At 42.5% G+C, this 21,507-nt stretch overlaps 1 protein-coding gene across 1 annotated transcript in view; it reads right to left on the bottom strand.

Moving 5' to 3' along the window:
* Positions 1–21,507, bottom strand: part of NOX4 (NADPH oxidase 4) — a 139,859-nt gene that overhangs the window by 72,216 nt on the left and 46,136 nt on the right. Inside the window, exon 12 of the mRNA XM_034758988.1 lies at positions 11,433–11,493. Coding sequence (XP_034614879.1) covers positions 11,433–11,493 — 61 coding nt within the window. The remainder of the gene's footprint in view (positions 1–11,432; positions 11,494–21,507) is intronic.

The following is a 21,507-nucleotide window of genomic DNA, read 5'->3' as shown; positions in this document are numbered from 1 at the left end:
CCTTTCCAAAAACCTGATCAAACTTAGTTCCTTCCTCCCCACCAGGCATGCACACAGCAGGATGCTTTTCCTGAGGCACAATCCTTCATGATGCTCCCGCAGGGAGGGTGGTTATGCTCTATTCCATCTGCACAATGCCCTGCTTAATATTTTTTGGTTCCAACTGTGTCAGAAATAGCCAAGCAAACTCCCACTGCGTTTAAGTACATCTGCTTCCAAACACAGAACAGGCTCCCTGCTAATTACTGAAAGTGCACTGATGATCTTCCGAAGATCAGCACTAGCTGAAATACATGGGAGATGTATCTGGATAGATAATTGGGCTTTTGACAAAAAAAAATTTTTCACAAGTGTCCTCTTTCTGATGAAAATTGCAATTTTTTTCCAAAAAACCCAAGCACTCAAAAACCAAAATATTTCAGCCAAAAGCCGAAATATTTCAATTTGGCTACACTATTGCACTGCCTCCAGTCCTTATTCTTTTCTATGGGCCAGGATTCCCATTCAGACTACATCTCCCAAGATGCAGGATGGCCAGGGACTCCCATGATGCTTCGCCTCTCCTCTCCAAGGGGGGAGACTATGGTCATCACAGGAAATGTACTCTGATCTGGGAGGTTGGCCTAGAACAGAATGGGAGTTTGAGGCAGCTGAACTACCACTGCCCTGAGGCAACACGGCAGTATTTCCAAATCAAAATATTTTCATTTTCAAGCAAAATATTTTGGTAGTCAAATTTTTGGTCCCCCAACGCCAGCCAAAATCAAACAAATGTTCTGGTTTTCATTAAAGTTTTCTGCAGAAAAAAAATCATTTCCCCAGTAGCGTAAATATTGATGTTTTTGCTGCATAACTGGCGTTACAACAAACAATATGTAAGATGATTTCAGTATAGTTTATCCTGGACCAATTTAGTAAAAATGTCACACATCGCATAAGCCAAAGGTCACATGATATTCTTTTTTACCTCACTGTTACCAAGAAGTGGGGTTCAAAACGAAAGCAGGAAGAGCTGCAGGAGGCTGGAGTATATGTAATGTCAGTGAAATGAAAAGCATGGTGAACAATGGCTTGTCAGATGTTGCATTTCATGGTGGTTGTGCCAAGCCCTTGCTAATTACTGTCACAGCACACCCTCCTCTGCTTACATGACCCTCATGCCTTTCATTGCCATGCATAGCACACAAGGCTGCAACATCATTCACATTTTTGATAAGCACTTGCCATTCTGTTGAAATCTCTCACATGGTTGTATTTTCTTGTACTATTAATCACCTGCTGAATATTAGTTAATAGTTAATCACCACCTGTCTCATTAAGGGGTGCCATGTTCATCATATTACAACCGTTATTTTTTGCTCATGTACTAGAAATTCAACCAGAACTGTGTCCCTCATTTTGCTCATCTGAAATTCCAAAAGTTGATGCAACATTCTGGTGAATTTGGTGCTCGCAGAAGTTGCTGGACTGACAGCCACAAAGACTCAAGCCTTTTTTATTATTATTAATCATAGAATGTGTACAGCATGGACAGCAACAGGGAAATGCCTCTATCTCCACACAGCCCTGCCGGTGTCTCAGCGCTGATCTGGAGTGACCACATCTACTGGGGTGAAGATAATTCAGTGTCCATGCCTATTCAAATACTTCAACTCTGCTGAGAATGCAGTTAGTGAAAAGTTTAGTCATCCTAACACCTGTTCACTCTATAATGGTTTGAGACCACCAAATCCTTTGTCATACAATCAGGACCATCTAAAATATGTAACCTTCAACCTTCAAAAGTAAGTCTTCACTGGTGGCACCTTGCCTGAATTGAGTGCTTCTGCCTTGACATGTACAGACAATTGCTAGTTGTCACAAAATGACACTTTTGATTCTAGGCTTCTAATGTCATCTCTCGAGCCATGCCCTGCACCCTAATGGCTTGGGGTGTTTATAGTTTTTTATTTTAGCAGCCATGGCAGTTGATCGGTGGTGGTTGTTATAATTTGGGAGGAGGAGTGATCTTTGCTGGTAACCAGTTGAATGTGAGCTCCTAGCAGGCTGCTGTGGCAAAAAGAATTTAACACAATCCTAGGATGTAGGAATGGAGAATACTGACCAGGATATTACTATATATAGCATTGGTGATACCACTACTGGAACAATGAGTCTAGTTCTAGTGTGCACTTTTTAAAAAGATGTTGAAAAGCTGGAGAGCATGCAGAGAAGAGCAGTTAGAATGATCTGATATCTTGACACATGATTTATGATGACAATTAAGGAGCTCAATTTATTTTTTTAATCAAAGAAAAGGTTCAAATGTGAGTTGATCACAGTTTATATGCACCCACACACATGTAGAAGATATCTGACTTTACGGTGCTCTTTAATCTAGCAAAGGAATAACAAGATCTGTTGGCTGGAAGATGAAGTCACAACCATTCAAATTATAAATAAGATGCAACGTTTTTAATGGGATACTCTAGTTCAACGACCAATTATTGGGCTGGATTGTGTTCACTGGGTGAAATTCTGTGCCCTGTATTGTGCAGGTTTGAGTAGACAATCGCAGTAGTCATTTCTGGTCTTAAAATCTACGCAGCTATAAATAACTACTTTATTACTGTAGTTAATATTGTAATTTTTTTTTAATTTTTCAAATTTTACATATCTAGGGGGATGCATGTTCAGAGACATGTTTAGAGACGTAGTCATACATCAATAGATGGCACCTTCACGTCTCCCTGGAAATCCACAAGCACCTAAGGTACTTAAAGATACACACAGGACTGGAAAGTTCAGCCAGGCACTATAAATTCATGGTTTAAAGCACCCATGCCCCCTCTAGGGAAAGCTGGCACATGGAGGATGCAACACCACTGAACATTTCTGAACCAGAGATTAAAATCTGTCTAATTTAGCATAGAAAATCCCAGGACAGAGACCTTGTCTTCTTCAATAACCCATAATGTAGCATACAGGATATTGGTAATGATTACAGAGAGAGGTGACCGTACAAAAGGTGGACCTTTGCTTAGAAATCCACAGGATTACCTGGACTTGGACCTTTATATTCTAATGATCTTCTTTAGTAAAGTGTAGCAAACGCTACTAATGGCCCTCTCTCTCTTACTATATTTGCAAAGTTTAAGCAGCATAATTGTTTTGAAAACCAAATAATAAGAGTAACTCCTATTCCAATTATCTGACAAACTGGATCTCTTTGATACTTGCAAATGAATGTACCATACATACACAATGCATGCACTGCCATCCAACAATCATTAGACTGTTTTAAATCGTCTTACAAGTTCTTTGTGGCAGACACTATCTGAGCACATGTGGACAACGGCCAGCAAATTGTGGATGCCACAAGTAATTTAAAAAAAAAAAAAATCAGTTACCACACACCTGTGAAATATTACTGTCCCTGATTTACAAAATGTGAAACAGGGGCATAGAGAGAAAGTGTCCAAGTCAGACAAGATGAAGCAGATCAGAAAATTCAACTTGCAGTTGATCTTTCAAGTCGCAGTTCAGTGTCTTAACTACAAGATTATTCATCGTCTCCTACACATAATATATTGAAACATAAGAAAAACCTAAATCATTCAGTCATAGAATCATAGGCTCCCCAGAACTGATCCCTGCAGGACCCCATTTGATATGCCCTTTCAGCTTGACTGTGAACCACTTATAGCTTCTCTCTGGGAACGGTTTTCCAACAAGTTATACACCCACCTTATAGTAGCTCCATCTAGGTTGTATTTCTGTAGTTCGTTTATGAGACGGTGATAAAAGACAGTATCAAAAACCTTACTAAAGTCAACATATCCCACATCTACCACTTCCCCCCTATCCACAAGGCTTGTTACCCTGTCAAAGAAAGCTGTTAGGTTGGTTTGACTTGACTTGTTCTTGACAAATCCATGCTGTTACTTATCACCTTAGTATCTTCTTGGTGTTTGCAAATTGATTACTTAATTATTTGCTTCATTATTTTCCGGGTACTGAAGTTAAGCTGACTGGTCTGTAATTCCCTGGGTTGTCCTTATTTCTCCTTTTATAGATTGGTACTATATTTGCCCTTTTCCAGTCCTCTGGAAACTCTCCCATCTTCCATGACTTTTCGAAGATAATTGCTAATGGTCACATTACGTCCTTGTCTTTATTATTTTTTTTTTTTAAAGAAGTCACCGAGAGTTTGGGAAGTGTAAAAAATGGAGGTTTGGCCATAACAGGAATTGTCAAAATAGGACCTTCATTGTAGGAAGGCTGTTGCTATAGGCTAATTTTCAAGCCGAACAATCTTGACTGTTTCCTTTAAATTAGGAAACCGACTACTCCAAGCACAGCTAACTCAAATAACAGGGTGTTTTATACCAAATCAGACGAAGATCAGTTTAAGCAAAATCATCCAAGTTAAGAGTAAAAAAATTCACAAAGGTAAACTTGTTGTCATTAACTTTCCTTTTGTAAAAAGGGCACTGAGGCTTTCAATGTCTAGCCAGTAAGCGAAATTTGTTCTGGACTCCTTACTCCTCTGTAATCTGTAATCTATTTACAATAATAAAATCAATCAATGAACATAAATGGTTCTAAAGAGTAAAAAAATTATATTACTTATGGCAATCTTTGGCTAATGACACAGCTAACTCATTTTTATGTTTTTATTATGAATATTCAGTTTTAGAGCTGGGCATAATTTTTCAGACAACTAGTTTGTTTGCCCAAAAACACAGCTTCAGTCAACCTGAAACTATTTGTGAATTGGCTACAAATAGTTTCGGCCATTCACAAAACAGCCAGACGAGAAGGTGCTGCTGGGCCTCCCACGCATCTTTATAACCTTCAGCCAAGTGATCTGAGCATTGTGTGGGATGTGGGAGACCCAGGTTTGAATCCCTGCTCTGGAACAGACTCTGTTTCACTGAAAAGTCCCCACAATTTCAGTTTTGGTTTGACCTCAACTGATTTTTTTTTTTTTTCCCCCAATTTTTCAGAACTGCACCAAACCGACAAATCAGTTCTTTGCCCAGCTCTATTAATTATACAAATCAAATCAAATAAGCAACAAAATCAAAGCTCTTTATGGCTCATTTCTGCAACTCTAATGCATGGAAGCACTAAATTCAGTGGGGCTGTGGGTAAGGGTAGCAGAATCAGATCCTTATTGAACTGCAAGATCAGAAGGCTTCACCAATAATGTGGGACTTCTTAGTCTGAAAATCGGATAGTTAAGCCTAAAGCCTTAGTGTGCCTAACAGAGTCCCACTGTTGCTGATTCTGGAACGTTAAACTGAGATTTAATTCTGCTGGCGTGACCGACTGTACAGCTCTGAACATGGCATCGTCTCTCTTGCTGCTTTTCCTCGCAAAATCTAATGTAACAAAAGAGGAACATTATTGAAGCATACTAGCATGAAATGTAATAGACCCAAAAGAGAAGGGATCTTGAGGGAATGTTGATCACTGTTTATTTATTTGTTTACTAACTAGCAACTGGATATTTTAAAAGAAACTCAGCAGCAATCAATAACTTATGAAGATAATGGGGCAAGTTTGTCAACTCTTTCACTCAAATTCCCCATCCCCTCTCTCTCTTTCTCTCTCCATTCTGAACCAAACTCAATTAGGGTTGTGGTGACTATTGATTACATGGTCGGCTATCTCAACAGTTTTAATTGTATCCTTTAGGTTTCTGAAAATGAAATATCACTCTCTTTCCAGTTCCTACATTTACCACTACATTTTATCTGGCTGAAATGGCTCACAGCACGTCACAACTTGCCCCCAGGAATACCTCCTATACTCAGAGCTGTGGGGGGTTAACACAGAGCCCATGCAGCCATGTCTCACTACATGAGGACTCCCCATCCCAAGAAATCCCCAGCTGCCTGTTTAAGCCAGTTTTCCAGCTCAAATAGCAAGAATCAGATTCTGAAACATCATAAGATTGGCTTAAAAAGCATGAAAGTTTATTTGGTTTCTGGGTTTGAAGCCTTCAGGGTGCATTCAACTCATGTTTTCAGACTTCTCACATCCATGAGGAAGAGAGATTTATTTTTTTCCTGTTTAAATGAAAGCTGGGATTTTCTTGAAACCACTTGACTCCAGGAGCTGGAGCTTTAAGAAAAACACCAAATATGGCAAGAGTTGGCAACAATGATAAAGAACATACTATAACTGATTCAAACCAGGAGAGTCAATACCTAAAGCTGAGGAACCTCACTGCAATATTTATCCTCATCTCCAAACCAAGCAGACCAAAGTCACATGTCTACCGCTTCCTGGGCCAATGTAGTAACGTACAGGATAGTAAGAGTACCAAATTCAATTGAAGGCCAACACAGTGCTATTATACTGTCCCTGTAACAATGTGTTGTGACCCAGGAACATTGGATCCGTCTTGCAAACATCTTTATCGGGATAAAGAGTCTGATAGCAGAATGATATCATTACAGAATAAAAGTTAAGGCACAGTACAAAACTAATGCTTTTAATATAACCCTAACTAGTTTGTCCCCGCAGACATTGCAATATATTGCAGTCTTTTTACTGGATTTATTAAAAATATACAGTTCACCTTAATTCTTCTGTGTGCTGTATATTTATTTTCCATGACAACATCTTGCAGAGCTGCAGAAGAGCACGTCTATTTCAATGCTATCAATATCACTTTCTGTCTAAAGACCTGAAATACAGTTAATGAGCAAGACACATTGTTTGCTACAGTATGGTGTTTTGTTTTTGCTGCTGTTGTATTGCTGGACAGATCATCATGGCCTATGGTCTCTCAATTCCCTTCAGGGGGTGTTAGTTGAAATGTCAGCTTTAAAGCACAACTAGCAATGGTCCTTGAAGGAGCAGCAAGAGAAAGGAGCATAATAGGCAACAAAGCTGACAACAAATATTAAACTAAAAAAAATTTTTAAAGGACTTCTGTCAACGTTCAGCTAACAAACTTCCCGGGTCTGGAGGAGAACAGGGTCACCAGCCAGAAAGTAGAGAAGCAGAACAAACAGGTGTTAATCAGCTAATGTTTACCTACTGAATCGGAGAGACTATACGGCTTTGTCTACACTGAAAAGTTTTGCACTTTAACTATGCTGGCATAATTAAAGTGGCAAAGCTACCTTAGGTACTTTTATAGCCCCCATCACCATTGTATTCGAGCGCCTCCCAATCTTCAACGCACTTGTTCTCCCAACATGCCTGTGAGGTAGGAAGTGCTATTATCCCCATTTTACAGATGGCAAATTGCCTAGGGCAACATCCCCTCCTCTCCTGGTAGATACTGGTCTGTAAGCGTGTGGGACTCACCCCTGCAGCGCCTCCTGCTGGTCTCTCAGGGAATTAGCTCAATTTCCAACCTGGAGTGCCCTCTGCAGGCCCCCGAGTGCCACAGCTTGGCCCCTGTGTCCCTCCCAGACTCCGGCGCCCGTTTTCTCTGGGCCCCTGGCAATACCCCAACAGTTTCTGTGGGTCTCCCCTCCCCAGGGAACCCCCACCCACTACCCCCACCTCGCCTCAGTCTGGGCTACTGCCAGTCACCATCTAGCCCCCCGCTCACTGGGGCAGACTGCAGTATAAAAGCCACTCATCACAGGCAAGGGGGTTTGACCTGCTGCCTTCTTCTACCACCCAGTGCCTCTATGGGCCTGGAACCAGGCCCTGCAGCCTGGGGAGTTGCCAGACTGGAGCTCCCCAGCTCCCCAAGCTCTTCCCCAGCCCTGCTTCACTCCCAGCTACCCTCTTATTCCCCTGCGGCCAGGCCAGTCTCCCTCCACAACTAGAGGAGAGACTCTGCTCAGCTTCTGGCTGCGCTGGACTTCTTATAAGGCCCAGCTACGCTGATTGGGGCGTGGCCCAGGTGTAGCTCCTTCCCCAATCAGCTTGGGCTTTTTCTCTTAGCCCTGGGCCCTCTCCCAGGGCTGGCTTCTACCCTGTCAGGGCTGGAGCGGGTAACCACCCCGCTACATGGTCCAACAGTGCTTTACTCCAGTTTGGGAAGCAAAATAAACTATATTGGCACAGCACTTTTATACTGGTAAAACTATGAGTACACTAGGGCTTTTAGCACCATAGCTATATCAGAAAAAAAAAAAAAAAAAAATTCACCCCTATCCATCACAGCTCTGCTGGTAAAAGTTTTAAGAGCAGACCAGGGCTAATGTACCACTTAGATGGCACTTGCCATCTGCCAAATGCTTTATAGATATCAACTCATTAATCCTCACAACATATATGGGAGCCAGGAAAGCAGTTTACAAACAGGGTAATTAAGGGGAGGAGGTTATATTGCTTGCCCCTAGTCACAAAAAGAGTCATTCCCAGAGGATAAATTAGAACTTGGGCATTCTTTATTGGCAAGCCTGTGCCAAAGCCCCACCTGTGTATGTGACCTTACCTGATAAAGTTTTGGGGTGATACCCAGTACATTGTATTTCATTAAGCATAAGCAGACTGATCAGAAGCCCCCATCAAGTCATTTAAAAGGAAATAAAATCTTGCATGGATTGTGATTTCCTTTAAGAAATCTTACACAAGGAATTTCTTTTAGCACCAATCTAGCCCTTTCAGACAGATGTCTTCCAGGATTACATCTCTTCTTTCTCTGCTAGTTAAACACCAAACTGTAGCCCTGGAACAATGAGTGTGGCATCCAGGAGTTGCAGAGTCTAGCCCTACAGCCACGGATGCTTGAGCAGTTCTACAAGGCCAACAAGGTGGCTGTTCTTTCCCAGGGACAGAATTACACACTCCACCAAGCCCCACTGCCCTAAATGTATACAAATCAGGTAGCTATGGATTCAAATACAGGAGAAAAGATTGGTCTTGTAGTTGAGGTCCAATTCTGGTGCTGCCACAGGCTCCCTGTATTACCTTGAGCAAGTAATTTAGTTTCTCTATGCCTCTGATCCCCATCCGTAAACAAGGAATAATTATGCCTTGCCTCCCACCCTTTGTCTGGCCTATCTATTTAGACCAGGGGTTCCCAACCTATGGCCCGGGGGCTGCATATGGCCGACCAGAGCATTTCGTAAGGCCCACACCTTATTTCAACACAATATACTAACGCCAATTCATCAGCATTTTGTTGTCATGTTTACATCATTTTAGTTTATACAACCTATCTAAATACACACGAAACAAGCTGAACTTAAAATATAAATCAATACAAGTGATTTTAAATCTTATTAAAATACGTTGAATCTGTTCGGCCCACACAAGGCTGTGTTTAGATTTATGTGGCCCTCCTGTGTAATCAGGCTCGGCACCACTGATTTAGATCATAAACCCCCGGGGGCAGTGTCTGTTTCCCAATATGTTTTTGCACAACTTAGCACAATGGGATCTCCAGTACTATTACCATATGACCATAAATGAAAAGTACTCTTATCTGCACCCAAAAGTCATCTTCAGGATGCATGTTCTGCCAACAAAATGGGAGACCATGCACAGCCTTTCTGAAAAGGTATTAATTAACGTGCCAGATCCTCAGCTGGTGTAAACTGGCCTGGCTCCACTGACTTTAATGGAACTACTCTGATACACATTGGCTGAAGATTTGGCCCACAGGCTATGCCCTTTAAATGAGTCTCAAAACTACATTTTCCCCCCGCTGTTCAAATGCATCCCATGTTCCATTGTATTAAATCACTAATTCTTAGGAGTGAGTAATTATATTGCCTGAAGATCTATTAAATATCTGCTCCTGGCCTGAAAAGGTACTTCTGAAGTCATAATTATTCATTCAGAAGCTACTTCCTACATCTACTGGGATGCTAAATTTATATCTGCTGGAACCTAGGCAAGAAATGATGTTCCAGCAACAGAAACCTCCCACAAGGAGTTGCCAGCTCAATTATCCTTCTGTCATCGCCTGATCAGGGATGTGGTAATCACTCTTTCAAACCTGTTCTGACTTCAGCGCTACACACATCTCCTACCCACGGGCAGTTGCCTCCCTGCCCCCAAATACTCAGGCCACATGGTTTTCCGTTCAATTTTTAGAAAAGCACAAAACCCACATGAGTGACTTAGCCAAAAAAAAAAATCTATCGTAGGTATGCCTATAGCAGCATGGTATAGCTGCTCCCTCAAGTCGTTGGAGCCAGAAGCAACCCAGGTTACCACTTCTTCACGGCATCTCACAGGTGCAGGTACCAGGAGCAGCAGCCAGGGACATGGGAAATTGCTCTGAACTAACCAGCGCGTCTCTGATTCACCACATATCTGCACCACCGCATCCCTTTAATTCACGCTTATGTTCTTATGTACGCGTTTAATTGACCTCTCTGCAATACAGCGTGAGCCCTCAATGGTATCAGGTGTAAATTATTTGAAATGTAATGACGGGATACAGGAAGAGAGCTGTAAATAACAGGAATTCAAGCTGAGGAGACAGACCTGAAGGAAAGTACAACTGTCTATTATTCTTATTCTTATTTATTAACCAGGTTTATTATGGTAGAGCCTAAGGACCAACTGAGAATGGGGTCCCACAGTGCTAGGCACTGTCCAGACAGAGCAGAACAGAGTCTCTGCCCCAGAAAGCTTACCATCTAAACTGATAACACAAACACTAAGCAGAGGGAAAGGAGTATAACATACAAAACCACGTCTACTAAAATCAGGCAGCCAGTCGCACCTGCTGAAGTTCCCAACCCCTCAAGAAAGATCAGTTAGTTAACACCTCCCCACTTTGTTTTTTCTTTAAGCGGCTCTCTGGTCCTGGGGAGAAGTGGTGGGTACCAAGCCCACCCCACATTGATGAACCAGAGTAAGTGAATATAGAAGACATTCCTCTACAAAAAACAAATAAGCCGGCTTCCTCTTAAGACAGAAAATGCAAAGCTGGAAAAAATCAGCCATCAGACACCAATGACAACTGTCACCTAAGTAAACAGCTGTCACGTCGAGCAGCAAATTAGAATTCTCCTCTGCATGGAATCCAGGTTGACACCTGCGGTCTGGAGAATATTGACAGAGCAGCGGAAGAGCAGAGGAGAACATGAAAGCAACCTGTAATCTCAGTGTGCCATAGGTGTTAATTAACCCGGCAGTCAACCGAACTGCTGGTATTAAAATCCCCTTATCAAGGGAGTGCACATTTCAGCATTTCTGCAGGCACCATTACACTTGGCACAGAGGCAGCAGGCTATTGTAAAAAGCATAGAGACTGAAGCACATTACTAATAATTAGCTGACAATCAGAACATCTGTTAGTACTAAAAAAATGTGTTATCTAAAGAAATACACATCTGAAAAAGTCAGCGGTGGCATTGATAAAGCAATAAAGGCAACTTTTGACAAATAAATATGAATAACTTCTAGTGAAAAATCTTCATAATCAAAGTTTGATCATTGTATTCAAGCCTTCAGGAGATAAAATTTCAAGTGAAGGTATTTGTGCCTAAAAAGGAAAGTTTGTTTCTACATACCTGTCCAGTCTCCCACTATTTTAAGATGGACCCCAAATGTTGCTTTGGTATCTGTCGGACACTGAAAAAAATGAAATAAGTTAAGGAACATTTCTGAAAAATAATTAAATAAACTGAGATTTAAGCACAATTTTGAGACCAGATCCTTAGCTGGTGTAAATGAGAGTAGCTCCAGTGATTTACACCAGATGAGGAGCTGTCCTTTTATTATAAAGCAATTGCAACTTCAATAAAATGCAGAAGGCCTAGAACAGACTGATTCAGGTTCCAAACATTTTTCTCTCTCATTGTGATCATGGAACAGGGCTGGGATGTATCCAACTTGGATGTGATTTCGAATAGCTACTCCTCTAAGTTGTGCCCAGCTACAGTGGCTCACAAGGGACAGTTATGGTAACGGAGGATTGCAGGAGTACAGCAATGCTCAATATTGCCAACCCCAAGCATTCAAAAACCACTAGCCAGGCCTCCAAATCACACATTGGGAGTTCTTTTTAGTTCCCTTCTGGTTTTTCAACCTTTAGGGTTCACATTTTCAAGCTTATCCTCACAACAATGGGGCATAAACACTTTCATTAAAAAAAAAAAAAAAAGTAAGCTGAGATTCTCTTGTATTCAAATGACTCCAGGAGGTCAGACTTTAAGAAAAACACCAGATATCATGGGACACAGGATAAAATCAAAAGAGTAGGCAATACTCTACTTCAGCCATGCCCCTACTCTGGAGGCCGCACAGCTGCTTACACTGGACAGATGCCACCTGAAGAGTCCCCCCACACCAAGCTATTTAAACTACCCGCACAGTCTCTTTGAACTGCCAAAGCAGCACAAAAGGGATGAAGCAGGACTGAGGATCTGGCCCTTCAAATCTGTAACTCCTTGCTAGCTAGAAAGAGTCTCATCAACAGGATGACTTGCAGGACTATGATGATTTTAAACACAAAGAAGAAATAAGCAGCTATCCCTTTAGAAAAGAATATTCTTTTCCCTACTTAACAGCAAGGCTATCAGTTTCCTTTGAAGCTACAGCAGCACTACTACACCCTAACACATTCTTTTTTAGCAATTAATGATAGATCCAAATATACTAACTTTCACACAAACAAGAGCCAACAGAGAAAGCAAAGGATAAGGGACTCTTCCTTACCTTATTTTTCTAAGCTTTAGAGATATGTGTGGATCTGAGGGGAGGGTTGGAACCCAGGAACTCCTGAAGCCTTCCCCTAAACCTGGCACTGACTGACTGTATGGACTTGGCAAAGTCACAACTTTTCTAGAGAGGAAGGATTATCCAGGAGTTAGAGTACAGGCATAGGTCTTGGGAGACCTGTGTCCAAGTCCCTGTTCCACCACACATTTACAGTGTGACTCTGAAATCAGTTGCTGAAGTCCAGCAACAGAGTGGGGGTTTTCCAGTGTATTGCACCCAATGCAGCATGTATGATTATCTGCCCTTTGGGTGGGTGGCATATGTGTGCATTCGCTTCTGACCCTCAGAGACCGTGTACGGGCTTTGGAGACCAGAGTGGCGGAACAGGAGGAGCTAAGGGAGACAGAGAGGTACATAGATGAGACTTTCTGGGGCACAGTAGAATGGTCCCACCCCCAGTCCAACAGCCTCTGTACTGTTGAGGAGGATGTAAGTCTCAGGGAAGGAGAACATCAAACTGGAGCAGAGGGAAACGATCCCATAGTTGGGACCCTCCTTCCAGATGATGTTATGGTATCCTCTCGCACTGAGGATATCTCTCCAGGGGAGGAAACTCCAACTATTAGGAAGAGACAAGTATTAGTAATGCGCCATTCGATCATTAGAAACATAGATAGCTGGGTATGTGATGACCGGGAGAACTGCATGGTGACTTGCCTGCCTGGTGCGAAGGTTGTGGATCTCTTGAGACATCTAGATAGGCTTATGTGTAGTGCTGGGGAGGAGCCGGTGGTTGTGGTATATGTAGATACCAATGACAAAGGGAAGGATAGGAGACAGGTCCTGGAGCCAAATTTAGGCTGCTAGGTAAGAGATTGAAGTCCAGGACTGCCATGGTAGCATGCTCAGAAATGCTTCCAGTTCCATGCGCAGGGCCAGTTAGAGGTAGGACAGTGCTATTACCCCATTTTATAGATGGGGCACAAAGGCACAGAGATTGAGATATTTAGGCTCCTAATGTCATAAGAACATAAGAACGGCCATACTGGGTCAGACCAAAGTTCCGTCTAGCCCAGTATCCTGTCTTCTGACACTCACCCACTTGCCACTGATGGGCATGTTTGCCTGGCCAATATTGGTCAGACAGCCTATGGACTGCAATCACTAGCACAGAATAATGGGCCCTGTAACAGGTCCCCTGCCCATCCTTCTTCCTGGGGCCCACTGGCTGCCCCAATAACGCACAGAGAGGCTTCTCCTTCTGCAGCACCCATGGCTTTATTTACAGACTTCTCCCACCATCAGTGAGATACTATATACTAGGGTTACCATACGTCTTCTTTTTCCCGGACATGTCCGGCTTTTCGGCAGTCAAACCCCCGTCCGGGGGGAATTGCCAAAAAGCTGAACATGTCCGGGAAAATGGCGGCTCTGCTCCTCCCCGACTCTTCGGCTCTGTTTAAGAGCCGGGCTGCCCGAGAGCTACCGGCTTCGGGCAGCCCCCGTGCCTCCGGACCCTGCGCCGCCGGAGCCCGGGAGGGGAAGTGCCCGGCTGGGGGCGCAGGGTCCGGAGGCATAGGGGCTGCCCAAAGCCCGAGCGCTACCGGCTTCACGGTTTGCTGGGCAGCCTCCAGACCCTGCGCCCCCGGCTGGGCGCTTCCCCTCCCGGGCTCCAGCTGCGCTGGGGAAGCGCCGGCTGGGGGCGCAGGGTCTGGGGGCTGCCCAGCAAACCCTGAAGCCGGTAGCACTGGGGCAGCCCTTTCCCCCTGGCTGGGAGTGGAAGGGAGGAGGGGGCGGAGTTAGGGTGGGGAAGGGGCGGAGTTGGGGCGGGGTTAGGGGTGGGGAAATGGGTGGGGCCAGGGCCCGTGGAGGGTCCTCTTTTTTTATTTATGAGATATGGTAACCCTACTATATACAGTTTGCAGGCCTTACAATCTCCACTTCCACCCAGAGACTGACCTTCCCCTGGCCAGCCCCCACTTCCTTCTGACTGCCAGCCAGCCAGCCTTTATAGTCCTTGAACCCTCCAGCCCACAGGTGCAGCCAGTTCTAAAGGCCAGGCACCAGACTTCTCCCCAGCCCCAACCTATTTCCCCTGATTGGGGCTGGCTGAGCAGGGGCTAACTGGGTGCCTCTGCACCAGCACCCGGCTACAGGCCCACTTTATCCATGCAAAGGTCAAGTTTGCAGCTCCTCAACTAGCCGGCTCCTATTGCAGCTTTTCTGAAGCTCACATGGAGCATGCAGCACCCTTGCCCAGCTGTTTGCCAGCAGGTCTCCAGTACAACCCAGATGCAGAGCTTAAGTCTTCAGGTGGGTTTTGTGCCGGATCTCTGCTCGGTGGATAAATTTCTCTACCCAGGAAGATGGAATGATTTGTTCAATCCAGATGTCTGGAATTCCAGTTCAGCACCTTTTCTACAAGACAAGTTTGTGCCCGGCGCCCACTGGAGGTACCACCCCACAGCCTGGCTGCCCCCAAATCTCACACCCAGCGCCCGCAGGAGGTGCCAGTTGCCCTCCTGCAGCCCGACCATCTCAAAGCATGGTTTTATAGAGAAATGCAGAAGTACCAAACCAGATTTAAAAAAAAAAATAATGAATATTTAAGAAAGATTACTTTTCACTTTTAACTGAGACAAGAAGCAACCCCCCCATCCCAACCCTGCCCAGTCACTGTTAATGTCCAATGTGAAAAAAAGACTATCCTTCCTCTCCTGTTAAAACCTCCCCCCATCCAGTGTAAATAGCAAAACTCCCCTCAACTCAGGTGGGTGCAAGTTCAAGCCCATTGTCCTTTACATGACTTATGTGAATAATTCCCTTTTGCAGTACTCTGAACAATAACCCCGTAACATCAGGATTTATTTCTTCTCACATTTTAGGAAGTATATGCTGACACCACAGGCCTAAGGGTCCCTTGGAGGGCTCTAGAAAACCTTATTGTGCTATTAAATCTTCATAGAGGAAACAAACCCATCATGTAGGCTCTATAGAGCCTAGTTTTTAAAGCCCTAGTCATATTTTTATTACATAAATAGTAGATTCACATGTTCTGTTCCTCTGAGATCAGCTAAACTTGAGAACCCTGGCATTTCCCAGACTGCCAGACAAACGAGTGTTTGGATGGACATTAGAGACTGATGTTCATCATCAGAAGCAAGCTCCCCACAGACCAGGACCCACCAACTCAAAGCAGCACTAGACTCTGCCAGAACAACAGATGCAAAACCTGCCGACATCTCTCCACTGCTACAATAATCAACACCCCTCCACAACAACCCACCTTTCAAGATCAATGGGTCCTACACATGGCTATCACAGCATGTGGTGTACCTCATCCAGGACACAAAATGCCCCAATAACAACTATGTGGGTGAAACCAGACAATCACTGTGCTCTCAAATGAATTCAGACACAAAAAACGATAAACGACAAAAACACCACATCATCCATGGGAAAAGGCTTTTTATAAAACAATCTCCCCATATCTGACCTCTGAGAGTATGTCTAGACAGGGATAAAAAAAAAAACTCGCGGCTCACCCAAGGCTCAGGTTCCCAGCCTGAAAAATTACTGTGTAGACATTCGGCCTCGGGCTGGAGCCCAAATATCTACATAGCAATTTCTAGCACCAAGCCCAAGTCAGCTGACCCGAACCAGCCACAGCCATCTTGTCATTCAGAATTGTGGGCATGAAAATATGCAAGCCTTGGCATGTTTAATAACACATGCCATTGACAGGTCTCTGCACACAATTACAGTAAATGCACACATGCCTAAAAATCTGAAATTTAAACCTAAACTCTTTGGCATCTCTGGTCTCCAAAACAGAATACCTCTAATCCCTGATTGAGGAAAACAAGTATATTCAGGACAATATTTAAGCATATGCTTAAACTGACATGTGATTAAGTTGCACTGAAGTCAAAAGGACTTAAAAATATTCTTAAAGTTAAGCACAAGTTTATGTGCTTTCGTGAATTGGGACCCTAAAAAGTATATGTATGACCTTTAGCAAACTACACCTCTACCTTGATATAACGCTGTCCTCGGGAGCCAAAAAAGCTTACCGTGTTATAGGTGAAACCACGTTATATCGAACTTGTTTTGATCTGCCGGAGTGCGCCTCCCCGCCCCCCTGGAGCACTGCTTTACCACGTTATATCAGAATTTGTGTTATATCGGGTCGCGTTATATTGGGGTAGAGGTGTACAAGTGTCTGAGTGACTTCAGGAATGCATGATGTGGTTTTTGCAGCTCTAGTCAAAGACAATAAAACTTCTTCTCCAAGATCCCTAGAAGGTAATTTAGCTATTACAAAACTTGTTAGGATTATCCACTCCTAGGACATACAAGTTGTTTTAAGAACAGTATTTTAGTCTTTCTAAAAAGACGTATTCACTAGATTACCAAATTGAGAAGGTAGAGTTATTTCCTAACTACATTCTAGGACTTTTATAGCGAAAGAAGACCTTGGACAATGTTAAATGGAATATTTCTGTACAAGAGAGCTGTGAATGAACCTTATTTGATGTACCAACCTGATTAAAATGCGAGAAATTATGCAAATTTATTGTTGCAAATAAACTGTCTGTGATTACATGAAGCTATGCTCATCTTATTCCATCCTCAAACCAAACATGCATATCTCAAAAAAATGGAATATTTGACATGTTATAAGATCTTCCAGCAATTTTTGCTAAAATGTTCATCTGTAGGCATTCAGCCATCCTCCAGAGACTATAGGACAGAACCTCAATAGGTGTCAATTGGAACAGTTCTATTGACTTTGATGGAGCTGTACTGATTTACATCACCTGAGAACATGGCCCTATGCCCTCAGAGATAAAAGTCTTCTGTATTTGAAATGGTAGATTTCCTGCTAAGAGGTTTAATGATGAGTGAGATGTAGAATGTGCCCTCCCACACATACCCTTTTTGTTTGTTTGTTTGGTTGGTTGGTTTGGTTTGCATTCTGCCATTTGTAACACTGGATTTAACATCCTATAACTGGATCAAATTTATGGAATATAATTTATTCTGCATCCTTTGCTGGGAAAAAAACTACTGTTTCTGAGCCTTCACAGACGCATGTTTAATAGGGAGTCGTCTGCCTCTATGTGACGTTCAGCTAACTCCATGATACAAATGCAAAATCTAGCACTCAGGGGACATCATGTGGATTTGTGACAATCCCTGGAAGACTCTGTCTTCATAAACCAGCATATGGATTAGCACTCATCTGTAGATGTTGTTTATTTCAATCAGCAACAGAAAGAATATGGATAATATTCTTAGTTTAACTAATCCAAGTTTAATTTATTACTAGTACTAATACATACTAGAAATATACTTGATTTTATTTAGCAGCATCAAAAAATTCTGGACCAGATTCTCTAGTGCAAAGAAAGTGTAAAATGCTACTAAATCAGAGTGGTAACAGTTTACACCCACTTTACACCAACGTAAGTGACTACACAAGGTGCAGAGCAATGGAGAATCTGATCTCATATGTGTGAGAGCACAAGAGACAGGAAATGAAAACAGATAGGTCTTGTAAATTATATAACCTACAGTATTTAGGGTCATCAGGGACACCTCTGGCACCCATTCCCAGCCTAGAACTCTCCCTACAACCAGGGGCATGTTCGGTAGATGGCCCTTGCCTACAAATTTACCCTCTGTGATGGTTCACTATGGATTTGGTAGCCTTTGGCATATGTTTCTGGATATACTATTACTGCGGAGGAGTCATTGGCTGGTGGATGCACCAGGCAGCACTGTAGAAAGTTCATCATCATCACAGAGGAAACAGAGGCTCAGAGGTATCAGAGGTCACATGACAGGACAGTAGCAGAGCCTGGACTAGAGCACCAGCCTCCTAAGTTCCAGTCCAGAACCTTACTCACTAAGCCAAACAATACCTCCAGTTTGAGAGAAATCTTTTTCCTGGATTACCTCAAGTAATTCAACTTGTCACTGGGGATAGCAACGGCGGGAAGAGGGAAAAAATCCTCTTTCGACTGTGGCACACTACATAGAATCAACATCAGCCTAAGGCACAGAGTGGTTTCCATAACCCTACTACTTCCAGCAAAAGTGAGGAGCCAGACAATCTGGATCTCAGACCTCTCCAAACCACCCACCCTTGATGGCTGTGCAAGAATCCCTTGCTGAGCTGGCACCAATGCAAGGCATGTGCCTCCAATGGAGAGCCCCCCCTGCATTCTGCGCCCCTCATGAAATGGAACTGCTCGGAATCTACTGCCCAGGGGCCCTCTGCACAGGCAGAAGTGGGAACAGGACTAGTCGTTTATTGGCAACGACAGCTATGATGTGTGCTTTGGCTGGCAGAGGAATGAAAAGGAGCCCTGTCCCCACTTCGACAGCTAAAAGAAAGGTCACGGCAGAGCTGGATTAACACAAATGAACAAGCAGAGAGTAATTCCTTCTAAGAGGCTATTTCACTTTGGAAAGAGTCGCAATATGATTCAGAACTGGAATTTGGAGACATCCTGGCAGGCACTGTAAACACCATGCACTCCTGTGGCTGGTTCATTGTCATGGTAATTGCCTCCAAGGATAAAACTGCTCTGTTGCAAACCTTTCCTGTATTGTCCAAATTTGTGACCTGGAAACGGTCAGATCAGTTATGCAACTCAGACAGAAAGGCACTTAAGAGTTAATGTATATGAGAAAATGACAGAACTAAACCCAACTGAGCTAGATTTTCTTTCCCTCGTGGGGGAGGTGCGGGTGGATTTTCAACATTGCCAATCAGCTGCAAAAAGAATTTGGGCTTCAAAAGTTCAGTGAGCCATAGTTTGTCTGGTTTTCACAGAAAACTGATCTAAATATTCCCAAAACAATTTATCCTGAGATTATAAAACAATGAGGAAGAATGATGACAAATACAGGCATGCTATATAAAGAATACCGCCAATACAGAACAGCTAGTCTTAGGTTTGAGTCATGGAAAGTGAACCATATTAAATCAGACTACCCCAGTTTTAACTAATGAATCACACAGTTTAAAAGACAGATGTCAGAAAAAGGTGCTTGTAAGGTTGTTGGTTTTTTTTTAAGACGTTTATGTCTGAAAAAATGAGCTGTATGGGAAGAGTCTTCAAGGTGACTCCATTTATTTCTATTGTGGGCTACTTTGCAAATTTGGCTTTGTTTAAACTCTCTCCATATTGGGAACTTGGCCTTATGAGTGACTTAATTTAACTGAGAAGTGTCTGCAGACATTATAATTTGGTTGTACAGGACTATGTACAGTACCAATGACTATGTAGCAAACCCTAAAAGATCTCAGTTCTTGTAACTGTTATAGGTGGATATTTGTAAGTATATAAAGTATAAGACTACGTGTGTAAAGTTTTTTTGTTTAGATAAACTGGATGCGTAAAACAAAAATCTAAAAACAAATGGATGTACGGCAGCACACAATGAGCAAGAGAAAGGTTAATCTACGCTATTTTTATTGCACTTAAATTATTTTCCACACAGCTGTTAGATTTTCTATTTGTATGAAAAGCAGACAAGCCCTTGGGACTTGCATTAGTTTGCCAGCAATATCTGCATCTCCCTGAGTGTTCTGTAGATCATCTCATAAAGCCAAGTTTACCATATGCAAAAGGATTAATAAAGCTCATTAAAATCCTATCACTTTTAGATTTGTTTTTTTCTTGTATTAATCTGCTAGCATTAGGCCACTTCCTGAGGTCCTTACCTAGTTTTTACAAGGGAAAACTTCCAACAACTTAAAAATTTTAGGTATCTCAGAATCCGGCCCTTGGGCTTTTCCTGTTGTACACCATTTGTTTCTTGAGTTTACCGTACAGTATATAGGCATCTCCAACATTTCCCAGTTTTGTTCTTTGCATAATACTATATTACTTGCTTGAAAGACACTGAGAATCAAACTTCACTGGGGGGCTGTTAAAATTCCACTGAAGTCAATGGCAGATTTCCCATTAACGTCAATGAACGTTGGATCAGGCCTCCAATAATACAATAATGCAATCCACGGCTTTGTAAAATAAAAACCTACCTCACTAAAGCAAAAGGAAGCATTTGCTTCCACGTTCTTGTTTAAATTTGTTTAAATAACGTTCACATTTTCATTTGTTCAGATTGCTGTAACAAGGTGTCAGGCACGGACTTGAAAGCTTCAGAGCACTAGTCCTCAACCCACACATGCCTAAGTTAAATTTGTCAGGCTTTTTAAGGCCTTAGGTCGACTGAACTATACATATTTCTGAGTCAAAGTGGGAAGTAAAAAAAAAAATAAGGGAAGATCAGAGTGCAGAGGAGAAGCTCATGAGGATGGAAAATACATAAATAAACAACAGCCTGGAGACACCTAGAAGCGATATTAAATTTTTTCATGTACACAAGTAAACCTATCTCAGGTAATTCTCTATCTCGGCTTCATTAACTATCACTCCTTTATAGAATTTTGTATTTTGAGTATGTCTAATCAAACAAGGTTTGGCAACTACCTCTGCTCGTTCCTTTATACATGTTTGGATTTTGTGCTGACATTTTGAATATCTCTATATAAAAACATGCCTTATTACCCATGGAAACAAGTCTACATAATACAGAGGAAACCCTGGTACATGCAGCAAGCCATGGATTGGATTTATCCAACATTGTACATGAATAAAGAACTCAACTTTAAATGGGTCCCTCAATTTTTCTGCTCAGACAGAAACTGCAATTCTAAAAAGGCAAGGGCTAAAGGTTTTTAACTGCAAATACTACCACAGTGATTTGCTTCATATTAATACAGTGATTTTCAACCTTTTTTTTTTTTTCATTTGCGGAATTTGTGATCAAACACTCAAGAGACAGGGATAGATAGCATACTATAATACTAAATGAAAACATTACATTTCAACAATTGTCTATGGC

The sequence above is a fragment of the Trachemys scripta genome, chromosome 1 (genome assembly GCF_013100865.1).
Source record: "Trachemys scripta elegans isolate TJP31775 chromosome 1, CAS_Tse_1.0, whole genome shotgun sequence".
Taxonomy (NCBI): domain Eukaryota; kingdom Metazoa; phylum Chordata; order Testudines; family Emydidae; genus Trachemys; species Trachemys scripta.
Note: the sequence above shows the minus strand (reverse complement) of the source record. Positions and strands in the feature narration are given on the sequence as shown.